Source organism: Pinus tabuliformis, chromosome X (assembly GCF_031772625.1).
Source record: "Pinus tabuliformis cultivar Carrire ecotype Pingquan chromosome X, CPIR1, whole genome shotgun sequence".
In the NCBI taxonomy this organism is placed as follows: domain Eukaryota; kingdom Viridiplantae; phylum Streptophyta; class Pinopsida; order Pinales; family Pinaceae; genus Pinus; species Pinus tabuliformis.
Genome location: NC_142308.1, coordinates 535598441 through 535612196, shown reverse-complemented (window position 1 = coordinate 535612196; position 13756 = coordinate 535598441). Strand labels below are relative to the sequence as shown.

The 13756-nt window shown below is 45.6% G+C and overlaps 1 protein-coding gene across 1 annotated transcript; it reads left to right on the top strand.

Moving 5' to 3' along the window:
* Positions 1-7983: 7983 nt before the first annotated feature.
* On the top strand, positions 7984-8655 carry LOC149141095 (uncharacterized). Its single transcript, XM_089451151.1, has one exon. It carries the CDS (start codon positions 7984-7986, stop codon positions 8653-8655), a length of 672 nt encoding a protein of 223 aa, XP_089307277.1.
* The last annotated feature ends 5101 nt before the right edge of the window (positions 8656-13756 follow it).

Here is a 13756-nt window from a genome sequence, read left to right as displayed (position 1 = left end):
TAACCTAGCTTTCATATTATTGGGATATTCACACAATTGAAATTTCTTATTAATGTTTAATAACCAAGGTTTAATTTCCTCCTCATATTCACCATAAAATATTAGATGATTCATTTTCCTAAAGTCTCCCTACAACTCAAGGCGATGAAAACCTAAGGAAGTCGTGAAGGAAGTGTGGAAAACTGACACAGACCAGTCCAGCAACTACTAACAACATCCAAAGCAACAAAGGCATGACAGAAAATGTCAGGAGGGGAGAGATCCCCTCCTACTGAGACACGGCAGCAGGAGGCGGACAGAGTAGCCAGGAGTCAAAGGAACAGAAGAACATGGGCCCCGTGTTAGGATTGGTCTGGAAATCAGGCCGTAGAGGAAAGTGCCTACCATGTACAACAAAGAAATCCAGATATGTGATCCCAACAAACAAGCTCGAAAAGTACTGAAGTTACATGAGGGACCATGCCCTCATCTGCAAGTTTGTCGGAGTCTGGCCGTCGAAAAGAGACCTCACGAAGTGGATACAACAGAAATGGCAGCCTCAGGGCCACATCGAGCTCAAGCTGGGAGCGGAAGGCTTCTTTATGGTAATATTCTTTAACCTGAAAGATAGAGAAAATGTATTCGACAATGGCCCATATTTTTATAATAATGATGGTTTGTTCATGCGCTTCTGGGAAGATTGCTATAACCCTGACAAAGAAACCTTTTTGGCTGCTCCTATCTAGGTTCGCTTATTTTGGCTCCCCATAGACTTCTAGGACCCAGATATCCTGGAAGGAATAGGCAACTCAATAGGAAGCTTTGTAAAAATAGCAAAAACTACAAAGAAAGGTAGATACACCTCGTATGCTAGGATCTGTGTCTACATGAACCTAGCAAACCCCATTCCTGACACTATAGAGCTTGAATACCATGAAGAAATTTGGCAGCAGAACATAGACTATGAACACATCCCATTTAGGTGTCGTAGGTTCCATACCCACAGCCATCTAGCAAAGGAATGTCCAATAACTAGGGAGGAAGAAGAAAATAGAGGGCCCCAAAAAAAAGAGAGAGCCAGACGAGGAGGAATTCCAAGTGGTGAGAAACAAAATGTTAGGGTCCCACCCTAACCCCCTTATTTATGTCAGGGGATCACGTCATAGTCAAGAGTCAATAAAGCCCATATTAATATTTGTAAGTGGTTAACCCACAATTAATGATGGTACCACAGTTAGTTGCAAATGGGCGGTAGTATTAGATAGATGGTATTAATAAAACCCACGGTATTGGCACGTGGTATTGCATGTATGAGTCATATATAAAGGATAGAGACTCCCTGCGAGGAGTATCATGTCTTCTTTTTGTAATCGAGCTCTGCTCTATTGAAGGTTTCCCCCTCGAAGAGGCCTGTGAACATTTCTCTCTGAATAATAAAATCATTGCTATTTTGTGTTTTGGGTCTCTTTTCTTCGCATATTCTATGTTTTGGGTATCTTTTCTTCACATATTCTGTGTTTGGGTATTACTTTGCAGGTTAAGAGCATAACAAGTGGTATCAGAGCACTTTCCAGGGCTCGGTGGGATCTCCAATTTTTAGCAATTTTTTTTTTTTGGCTAGAGACGTGTTCCGGCGTCTTTAAACCACGGGATCTATCGTTAAGCGCATAAACCTGCGGATTTGGGGAGGCATGCACGCAGGAAATACAAGAGGTGGTCACGTCTGTTGGACTCCCTTGTAACCCCTGTGGGTACCCCTTCGAGTAGTAGCACATTAGACAGAACCGCGCACGGACTGTCTTCCACGTACCCTTTGGGTATATAGGAAGCCCCCTAGCTCCCTTGAAACCTCGCCATAGATAAACCTTCGGACGTCTTGTGGCTACAGTACACCGAGAACAGCACTCGGAGAGATTACTCACCCGTACGATAGGGTAGTCGGGTTGTACGGCTAAGGGTACAGTTGATCCTCCTTAGTTAGAGCCCTGAAACATTGGGTCGAGTACTACTGTCAGACCCTTATGTATATTGCGATCTGTAGCACCTGACACTCCTCAAGACCATAGTTCCCTTTCTATCGGGGGATCACACATCATCTATTCCAGATCAGCAAGTGCAGCAGCAGCAGACATCAGTCCCGCAGCTCCATCAGATCAGCAACAGCAGTTGTCCCACCATTCAGATCTCTCAGATCCACCAGATCGGAGTAGTTGTGAAGGGTTCCTGTACCTGGATATAATTTTCGCAGGACTTTTGGCGGCAATGACATTTTGAGGATTTGGCGACTGCAGTATTGATCAGGAAGGAGTAAAACTCCGTTAGGAGTTTTCCAAAAAGAAAAAAAAGTCTGAGATCTTCCGGGGCGCTTATTGGTGACCTAGCCCATCAGAATCAGGATGACGAGCTGAGCAAGGTGGTACTATTCAATTTCTTAGTAAAAATTTTTTGGCGGTCCCAATTTTTCATCAGGTTGGTGTATGGTAGAAACTCGCGCTGAAGCGATGGCCAATGAAAGGATGGACAAAATTGAAGACCAGGTGAACTCCATCCAATTTTCGGTGAACGAAATACAACATGAGATTAAAGGAATAAGTATCCAGATACAGAACGCACTAAAGGGCAAGGAGCCAGCCCATGAGGAGGCGAATAATGGCCATGAATACCACGAGGGTGAGTCTAGCCACTCTCCCCATGTCTGGCACACCCACCCACCACCCAGTCAGCGACCTCCCAAGTTGGATATGCATAAATTTGACGGTTCTCACACGTCCGCATGGCTAGCACAAATGGAGCAGTATTTCCAATTGAATCATATCATAGATGAGGGGACTAAGCTTATGGTGGGCACCATGTACTTGGACAATGAATGATGGCAATGGAAGGAATGGCATCAGCGTTGCAATGGACATTTTCAAAATTGGGCCCAATTTGCCAAAGCTCTTCGAAATCGCTTTGAACAGGAAGACTCTTTTTTGGGTACAGTGGATGAATATATTACCGCTTTTGAAGCCTTAGCCTTCTGCACTAAGGGTCTCACAGATGAGTTCTACATGGAATGCTTTATCAGCGGTCTGAAAGAAGCCATCAAAGCTCAGGTTCTCCTCCACCACCCTCCCATGTGGACAGAGGCTTGCCAGGTAGCTCGTAAGGTGGAACGTGCATTAACAGCCCAATCCAACCGCCTCAACTTCCCCGCTAAAGGTTGTCCCCCACAGGCTCCCAACACGACTCAAACACTTAAGATTCAAAAGGTGTCACCTACGCAAATGGCCGAAATAAGGAAGCAAGGACTATGTTACTATTGTGATGAAAAATATTCCCCGGGTCATAAATGCAAGGAGCCCAAGTTTTTTCAAATAGATGCCACTGACTACAGCTCCACCGAGGAAGATCCACCACTTGAGGAACCAGAGGCGATCGAAGAAGATAACCAAAAGGAGATTGTATCTGACGAACCAATTATTTCGCTAAATGCATTGGCAGGCATTTCTTCCCCTCAAACTCTCAAAATCAGGGGTTTTCTTAAACATCGCCTAGTAGTAGTCTTGATTGATAGTGGAAGTACCCATAATTTCATCCATCAAAAGATCATTGAAGCAGCGCATTGTTTTGTCCGTGAAGTTTCTAACTTCCAAGTCCAAATTGCAGATGGGGGCACAATGAAATGTGAAGGCCGCTGTGAAAATGTCAAACTTCAAATGGGGGATTATCAGTTGAAAACCCACATGTTTGCAATACACATGGGGGGTTGCGACATTGTCCTAGGCGCGGAATGGCTCCGCACTCTGGGGCCAATCAAAATGGATTTCCAGGAGTTATATATGAGTTTTAAGCAGAACAACTCCACACATACCCTCTGTGGGCTACAGGCGGGAGCCCCCTCTATCATCAGCTCGCATAGGATGGAAAAATTGTTAAAAAAGGGCCATCATGGAGTGGTAGCTCAATTTAATGCCATCCAGGTAGTCGAAACCATGTCTCTGCCAATTCATCCTGAGACAAATTTTAAATAAACATCAGACGGTCTTTGATAAGCCTCATGAGCTTCCACCCTCACGAGGGGAACATGATCATAGTATCACATTGTTTCCAGGGGCCCAACCACCAAATGTGCGGCCATACAGATATCCGTTCATCCAAAAGAATGAAATAGAAAAAATCATCAAGGAATTGTTGGAAGCAGGTGTCATTCGTCCCAGCATTAGTCCTTATTCATCACCAGTGGTCATGGTCTTCAAGAAAGATGGGGAGTGGCGGATGTGTCCCGACTTCAGGGCCCTCAATAAGTTGACAGTGAAAGATAAATTTCCCATCCCGGTGGTTGACGATTTGCTGGACGAACTCAATGGGGCTCAATTCTTCACTAATTTGGATCTTCGCTCAGGCTACCACCAAATTCGCATGAAGGAAGTCGACATTCCCAAGACGGCTTTCAGAACTCATGAAGGCCATTATGAGTTTCTGGTCATGCCATTTGGTCTCTGTAATGCCCCCTCTACTTTTCAGAACCTTATGAATCATCTCCTCAAACCATATCTGAGAAAATTTGTCATGGTCTTCTTCGATGACATCCTCATCTATAGTGGCACTTGGGCGGTACATCTTCAGCATGTAGATCTACTCTTGCAACTGCTCCGCCAGCATAAATTATTTGTCAAGATGTCTAAGTGTTCGTTTGGCATGGAAGAAGTTGAGTATTTGGGCCACATTGTGGGGCGTCAAGGTGTCAAGGTGGACCCCAAAAAGATCCAGGCAATGCAAGAATGGCCTCAACCTAAGACCTTGAAGAGCTTGAGAGGATTTTTGGGTCTAACAGGCTATTATCGTAAATTTGTCCGCAACTATGGCCGCATAGCAAAGCCCCTCACTCAACTCCTAAAGAAAAATTCCTTCTTCTGGAACGAGGAAGCACAAAAGGCACTTACCGCTCTCAAAAACGCCATGTGTTCCACTCCCGTCTTAGCACTACCTGACTTAACCAAATCCTTTGTCATTGAATGTGATGCTTCGGGTACAGGTATTGGAGCGGTCTTAATGCAGGAAGGGCGACCATTGGCCTTCACCATCCAACAACTCAGTGGGAGGAATCTGGGCCAATCTACCTGCGAGAAGGAAATGATGGCCATATTACATGTAGTCGAGACCTGGCGACCTTACTTATTGGGGTGACGTTTCCAAATCCGCACAGATCATCACAGTCTTAAATATTTTTTGGAGCAACGTCTATCCTCCCCACAACAAAATAAATGGTTAGCCAAAATGCTGGGATATGATTATGAGATCATTTACAAGAAAGGGAAAGACAAGAGTGTAGCAGATGCATTGTTGCGCCAATTTGAGGAGGAAAGTACTCTGCTCGCAATTTCCCTCCCCATTCCAGACTGGATTGAAGAGGCTCGCAGGGAATGGTTTTCACACATAGGGCTCTCCCAACTCATTTCTCAATTGCAGGTAGATCCTAATTCCAACAAGGGCTACTCGTGGCAGAATGATATTCTTCGCTACAAGGACAGAGTTGTAATATCACCAACATCTACCCTCAAAAGTCGCCTTTTGACAAAATTGCACTCATCTCCCATTGCAGGACATTCGGGCTTTTAGAAGACGTATGCTCGCACCAGAAGATCATTCTTTTGGACAGGCATGAAAAAGGATGTCCTTACTTTCGTAGCCGAATGTGATGTCTGTCAACGCCACAAAGGGGAAACCGTCAACACACCAGGCACCTTACAACCATTGCCCATTCCGGCCTCAATTTGGACGGAGGTTTCTATGGATTTCATTACAGGTCTTCCAAAGTCAGGAAATAAGTCAGTGATCATGGTGGTTGTGGATCGACTGTCGAAGTATGCTCATTTCTATGCCCTACCCCACCCGTTTACACCTACCTTGGTTGCTCAAACTTTCATGGATCAGATCTTCAAATTACATGGCATGCCCACTTCTATAGTGTCTGACTGCGACCCAATCTTCACCAGCAATTTTTGGCAGGAACTCTTCAAAATACAAGGCACTCAACTCAAACTTAGTACTTCATATCATTCGCAAACAGATGGTCAAACCGAAGCCGTCAACAAATGTCTAGAAACCTACCTTAGGTGTTTCACTTCAGAAAAGCAACACCTTTGGGCACAGTGGTTACCTCTGGCGGAATGGTGGTATAACACCAACTATCATGCCACCACCAAAAGGACTCCCTATGAAGCAGTCTATGGTCAACATCCGCCTTCCCCTACTTCCTATCTCAAGGGATGCTCCAAAGTACAAGCAGTGGATCAACTCCTACAACACCGCGCAACCATGCTCGCCCATCTTCGCGAGAATCTTCATCAAGCTCAGAACCGCATGAAGCAACAGGCCGACCAACATCACTCAGAGTGCCAATTTCAATAAGGGGATCAGGTATTTTTGAGGCTGCAACCATATAAGCAAACATCACTCAAAGATAAGGGTTGTCAAAAGCTCGCTCCAAAATTCTATGGACCATACCAAGTACTTTAGCGCATTGGAGAAGTGGCTTACAAGTTGGCCTTGCCCCCTACAGCAAAAATCGATCCAGTTTTCCATGTATTGTGCCTCAAGAAAGTGACTGGGAACAATTGCCGAGTTCAAACCAGTCTATGTGAATTAGACGAAGAAGGGTCAATCTGGCTTCAACCCGAACAGGTTCTAGACACACGAGACAAGCACCTGCACGGCCGCATGATTAAGGAGGTCCTCGTCAAATGGAAAGACACCTCTCCGGAAGATGCAACTTGGGAACCAGCCACTGTTCTTCAGGAGTTTCCGCAGCTTCAGCCTTGAGGACAAGGCTAGTCTTAAGGGGGAGGGCATGTTAGGGTCCCACCCTAACCCCCTTATTTATGTCATGGGATCACGTCATAGTCAAGAGTTAATAAAGCCCATATTAATATTTGTAAGTGGTTAACCCGCAATTAATGACGGTACCAAAGTTAGTTGCAAATGGACGGTAGTATTAGATAGATGGTATTAATAAAACCCACGGTATTGGCCCGTGGTATTGCATGTATGAGTCATATATAAAGGATAGAGACTCCCTGCGAGGAGTATCGTGTCTTGTTTTTGTAATCGGGCTCTGCTCTATTGGAGGTTGCCCCCTCGAAGAGGCCTGTGAACATTTCTCTCTGAATAATAAAATCATTGCTATTCCGTGTTCTAGGTCTCTTTTCTTCGCATATTCTATGTTCTGGGTATCTTCTCTTCGCATATTCTTTGTTTGGGTATTACTTTACAGGTTAAGAGCATAACACAAAAGGAAATCCAACAAGGAACCCCCCCAGAAAGATAGGAAAGGCAAACAACCCGATGCAACGAAACCAAACAGTTTCACTATACTGCAGGTAGAGGAGGATGAGGAAGATCAGGTCATGGAAAATCAAGAGGATAAAGGCTCAGACTGCAGTGAAAACAGCGAAAGGAACCCAGCTAAAAGAAAAGCCCCGAGTGAGATACCAAAACATGATAAGGAATCAGATGAACAAACTGTTCGGATGGAGACAGACCAGGAGTCCAGTAGGGAGGACCTAAGCCAGGAAGAGGAAGTGTTGGAAAACTTGTTGCATGAATGGAAGAACCTGGATGAGAGGTTTATTCTCGAAGAAAAAAAGAAGTTGTATACTGAAACCTTCCAACAATACAAAACCAAACTAGAAAAAGGTAAAGCCTCAACAGAAGAAAATAAAGAGACTCAAAAGGAAAGAAGACCAGATCAAAATGGACAAAATAAAGGGTGGAAAAAAAAAGAGGAATAATAAACATTAAGGAATCCATACAACTCATGGGAGAAACGTTAGTCAATACTGGAAAAGTAGTCCCGCTATCAGCGGTGTTCCAAACCCTCTCCCAAGTTAACCAATGATTTTGACATCGTGGAATATCAGAGGCTTAAATAGCAAAGGAAAACAGAGACATCTGGCAGCACGACTCAAAAAAGACAAACCTCAAATTATGCTTCTCCAAGAAACCAAAATCCCAGGCCAGAAAATGGATGAAATCCTCAGTAAAATAAAACCAAGATACGAACATGTCACTATAGATCCCAAAGGAAGTGCAGGAGGGATAGCTATTCTCTGGAACCCAGCTGAAGTCCTCGCCGACTGGTGGATAGGAATGCCAAGAATCCTCACTGGGAGATTCAGGCTAATAGGACAAAGTGAATGGGTGGTAATCTCGACGGTATATGGTCCCCACACCAGAGCAGACAGAGACCTGTTCCTCAATCAGCTAACTAAGCTTCGAAGTTTGCACCAGGAGCAGAGATGGATCCTGGTAGGAGACTTCAACTTAATCGCTTCTCGAGAAGAGAAAAAAGGTGGAATAAGCAAGGAAGACCCAGAAATGGAAAGATTCAGAGAAGTGCAGACAGAATTAAGAGTGGTTGACATCCCAACCATAAACGGGAAATTCACATGGAATAACAGAAGAGGCAGGTCCAAGCAGATTGCTTCAAGACTTGACAGATTCCTCCTCTTAGAGCACATACTCGGGCTGGATATATTCTACGAAGCCTCTATCCTACCCTCAACAGGGTTGGACCACTGGCCAATAAAGATGGAAATAACCTTAAATAATCAGAAGAAAAAGAGACCCTTTCGGTTCGAGTCCTTTTGGCTCAGAGCCCCTAACTTCCTAGACAAAGTAAGAGGCTGGTGGTAGGACAGCAATAGTGGAAAGGATGGCCGCAACAAAATGCACTTTTTTCAGCTAAGGCTCAAAGAAATTAAAAGCAAAATAAAAAAGTGGAACAAGGAAGAATTTGGCAATATCCAACAGGAGCAGGGCAAACTCCAATCCAGAATGGAAAGAATTCAGCAACAAATCATCTTGGAAGGAAGAAGTCAGGATCTGGCAGAGGAGGAAGGTAGAGTCATCACCCAATTAGAGGAAAGGCGAAAACAGGAGGAAATCCTGTGGAAGCAGAAATCCTGAATCCAATGGCTCAAAGAAGGAGACAAAAACTCCAAATTCTTCCACAAAGCCATGATAAACCATCGCCAACACAACAGAATCTTCTCCTTGAAAGACAAGGAAGGAAACAGAGTGACTCAGCAGGATGAAATAGAACATCTCTTGGTGGAGCACTTCAAAGGTATTCTCTCCAAACCAAATATCAACAGAGCTGAGGACATAGACAAAATCAGCCACCATATTCCAAAGAAAGTCACTAGAGATCAAAACCTGGCCCTTCTCCGGGTAATAACCAAGGAAGAACTGGAGGAAACAATAAACAAAATGGCAAAAAATAAGGCCCCGGGGCCCGATGGCTTCACCATCGAATTTTATCAGGCGACTTGGAGCTTCATGGGAAACGATCTGCTTGATCTTGTGGAGGAATCCAGATGCTCCAAGCGCATGCACCAAGGTCTGAATGCCACCTTCCTGGCGTTAATACCAAAGTCTGGTTGCTCAGATGAACCGCAGGGTTTCAGGCCCATCTCCCTATGTAACGTTGTCTACAAAATCCTTGCAACTATCATGGTCAACAGGCTTAAGCCGATCCTGCCAGATCTCATTGCCCCGGAGCAAACTGGCTTTGTCAAAGGAAGGCAGATCACAGATGGCATAATAGTCGCCCAGGAAGTGATTCATTCCCTGAAAAGCTCCTGTGCCCCCGGCATGCTAATCAAACTGGACCTGGCCAAGGCGTTTGATCGGCTCAGCTGGAACTATTTGGCAAGTATCCTAAAAGCCTATGGATTTGATCAAAGATGGATAAAATGGATCCTGTCTATGGTTAGCTCTCCTGTCATGTCAATTCTCCTAAACGGCTCCCCCTCTGAAGCTTTCACTCCCTCCCGTGGGCTAAGGCAGGGAGACCCCTTGTCTCCCTTCCTCTTCATCCTAGCCGCAGAAGGCCTAGGTAGATTGGTTAAGGATCAGGTCTCCAAGGAACAAATAAAAGGCCTCAGAATCTGTGGAGAAGACATTCTGGTCTCCCACCAGCAATTTGTAGATGACGTGATGCTTTACGGTCAAGCCACTCTAAAAGAGGCCCAAAGAATTATCAAATCCCTATCTCAATTCAGCAAAGCCTCCGGGATGGAAATCAATAAAGATAAATCGGAAGTGTTTTTCTTTAATACCTCCTTGGCAGTCCAAAGATTCCTGGCTCGTACTCTAGGCTTCAACAGGGGATCCTTCCCATCCAAATACCTGGGTATCATGTTACATGAGCACCAGTTCTGGTCGGCCAACTGGAATCTACTAATAAAGAAAATCTGAAATAAAATGGAGAACTGGACCCACCACTCATTGAATGCGCTATGTCATATAACCTTACTAAAAGCTCTTCTGCAGGCCATCCCAAATTACCAGCTCTCGTGCCAAGCAATTCCGAAGACTACAAGCCAAAAGCTAGTCTCCCTGTTCAAAAACTTCCTCTGGCAGGGGACCAACAAAACAAGAAAGTGGGCCCTTATCTCATGGGAGTGGCTTTGCCGACTCCCAAAAGATGGCGGTCTAGGTCTCCGCGACCCCTTCGCCCTCAACCAAGTTATGGGTGCGAAGCTTTGGTGGAGGTGGCTTCAGGGTGGCCCTGACCTGTGGAAGGTGCTTTCGGAAAGAAAATACAATGCAATAGGGGAATTAAAGAAAAATTGAGAAGCACGACAAAGACCAAAGGCTTTGCAATCTGGAACCTGGCGAGAGGCAGCAAGGACCTGATAAGGGAGCACAGTTTCTGGGAAATTCGGGCAAGGGACAAATCTAGATTTTGGGAGGCATCCTGGCAGCAAAGAGACTATCTCATACAAAAAGTCAACCTCCATGTCATCCTTGCCTTTTCGCCCTAGACCGGGGCTTCAACTGTAGGCAACTTCTGGAAGCTTGACGAGGCTGGATACTGGTGAAATTGGAAATTTAAAGAGGACTGGGAAGGAGCACCAAAACCGACAGATGGCAAGACTACTATACAGAGATGGCTTCTCAGATCGGGCAAATGCATTCAAGGAAATTTCACAATAGCAGAAGCCTACCACCTTCATAGCAACCAAAATCATCAACCGGAAACAAATCAATGGAAAAATCTTTGGGAAATTAAGCACTGGCCTAAGATCTCTTTTTTCATTTGGACCATTCTACACGGTCGGGCACTCACCTGGGACCAGATTCTGCGGAAGGGAAGCCAAGGCCCATCCCGCTGCGCCCTCTGCTGCTCCCAAGAGGAAACCATGGAACATTTGATGAACCGCTGCTCCGTCAGCTCCTCCCTGTGGGAAAACCACCGCAATTTGTTTGAGCGCCAACACAGAAACCAGCAAAACATCGTAAGCACAATTGTCAATTGGCCGAAAAAGCCTTACCTGAACCCGGTAGTTAACCGCGCCTGGCTCCTCTCCACCGGATTCCTCCTCTGGAATATCTGGAAAGCTCGGAACGGGGCCATCTTCAAATCAGAAACCAGAACCCCCGCAACAATCTGGGAGCAATTCATCAGAAACATTCAGGAAACAATCCTATCGGAAAGCTGGAGGGATGAGGATTGGCAGGTCTCGACTACGGAAGAAACAATCCTGAATAAACTAGAGGTCAGACAGAGTATGGTCACCCGCGGGGGTTCTCGAAAAGAGCTGGCCAAAGCAGTGGCCGAAAGCAACTAGTACAGACACCCCCCACCAGGATTCATAAAATTAAACTTCGACGGCGCTGCAAAGCACAACCCAGGCGAGGCCAACATTGGAGGAGTCTTTAGAGACACAGAGGGTAACACTCTAAGAACTTTCACAATGGACTGTGGGGAAGCTTCGAATAATGAAGCTGAGCTGCATGCCCTGAAACGGGGCCTGGAAATAGCTCTTCGGGTCAACTTCAAACGTCTCCAAATCGAGGGAGACTTGAAGCTGGCAATTGACATGGTTAGGAAGCTCCAGTAGCAAATACCAGTGGAAAGGATTAGCAAAAGCTGGAGAACCGCTTGGCTGGTTGGCGAAATTGGGAAGCTCCTTCCCAAAATAGACTACCTCCTCCCGACTCACACCAGGCGCGCAGGTAACAAGCCGGCAGACTGGCTTGCGAATTGGGGATGCCGGAACCGGGGCAAAGAAATCGACAGCGTGGGTCTGCCTCATCTGAACCAGGAGGAGAAAACCCAACTTCAGCAACTGCTAAATGTTGATAAAGGTGGGAATGGCATGAAAGAGATGAACGGTCAGGATCAGGCGGCACGCAGCAGAGGCGGAGATAATCTCCAACAGCAGGGATCGGACAGCTCACCCGTGGGAAAAGGCAAAGGCGAAAGGCAGGCACATGGTGGGCAGGTGACGGGGCATGGCAAGAATGGCCGAACAAACGGAGGGGACGCGCGAGCTGAGACATCATTAAGGAATGATCTAGAGCCAGCTCCGGAATTCGGGATAATGGACAGGGAAAGGACGACAGGTGGCACCAGGAGTAAAGAAAGGCTACGGCAAGAGCAGCCGGACAGAGGTTGGAATAATGAAGCATAAAGTGGAAAGGACAAGCCATGCCACTTCCCGAGATGGGGAAGCTGGAATGCGTGACGGAAAAATAAATGGCCAAGCGGAGGCCGGGAACTCAACCAGCCAAGTGGCGGCCCTTTCGACACGGCAACGCGTTAATAAGCCCTAGGAAATAGATGGCAGGCTCATTCAGATTGGTAAGAACGATGAAAAAGAACATAAAGATGCCTACTCACCTCTGCGACCAACCCTCCTCCTCGACCTCGGCAAGAAAAGGTGGTCGGAAAGTTTCCTCTATTCCCAAGCCCATACCAGAGGAAACATGGCTCCAAGAAAGACCAGTTCTGATAAGAAGAGGGAAGTTGGCACTAGTAGTCAACCGAACAAAAGGGGCAGGAAGCCCGACCTCGGCAAGCTTCTCCAACTGATTGATGGTTACATGGCTGGCATTTCTCCCAAGGTTTGCTCTCTTATCCGTGAATGGGAGCGTGAGCTGAGGGAAATTAGCGCGAACCAAGAGATTCCCCCTGAGGACTAGGAAGTAATCACGGATCCGGGCACAACTAGAGGCAGGAACACGCTCTTCAATAGAACATTACAATTCTATTGGATCATGAAGCATGTGGTTAGTAGGGCTATGGAGGTTAATCAGGTAGTATGCGAAGAGGAGGATGAAGAGCACAAACATGTAGAAGAACTCCTTAAATGCCAACTGACGGAAGAATCGGCCTCCATAAAGAACATTCTCCTAAAAGAGCTTGCGGCTGTCCAAGTCCAGGTTTCCAGAAATCATCTTCTGCTAAAGGGCATGGAGCAAATGATGCTAAAGCTCAAATGGGCCATTGAGCAGAAGATTCTGAAGCCAGGTGCAAATGATTCTAAGGCTGCCCCGGTTGATTTGTTGGATGAAGATTAGTGGTGTGTGTGTCTTCTCTACTTTATTTTGTGATGAATCTGAACTGTATCTAGGTGCCGTATTATGTTAATGTAGTTAGTCTCGCTTTCAATTAGCAGAATAATGGTTATGATAGGAAGAAAGAACTAAACATTTTTAAATTTTGTTCAGGCTTTAAGGCCAAAAGGTGGCGATCTGGTTTCCTTCGAGCAGACCAGCCACCCGAACTCTAGTTTGACGTATCTTTGATGTTTTCTGGAATGAAGATTGCCTAACCTTACAAAAAAAAAAAGTCTCCCTACAACTCTATTTTTTATTTTTTCATTTGGTTTTTTCCTAATGGTGGAAATTTGGATTAACTATGTTTAGATTCATCCTCCTTTAATTCCTTCCCATGCTCAAGCTTGAAAGTCTCACTCTAAGTTATCTTATTCCGATCTTTCCT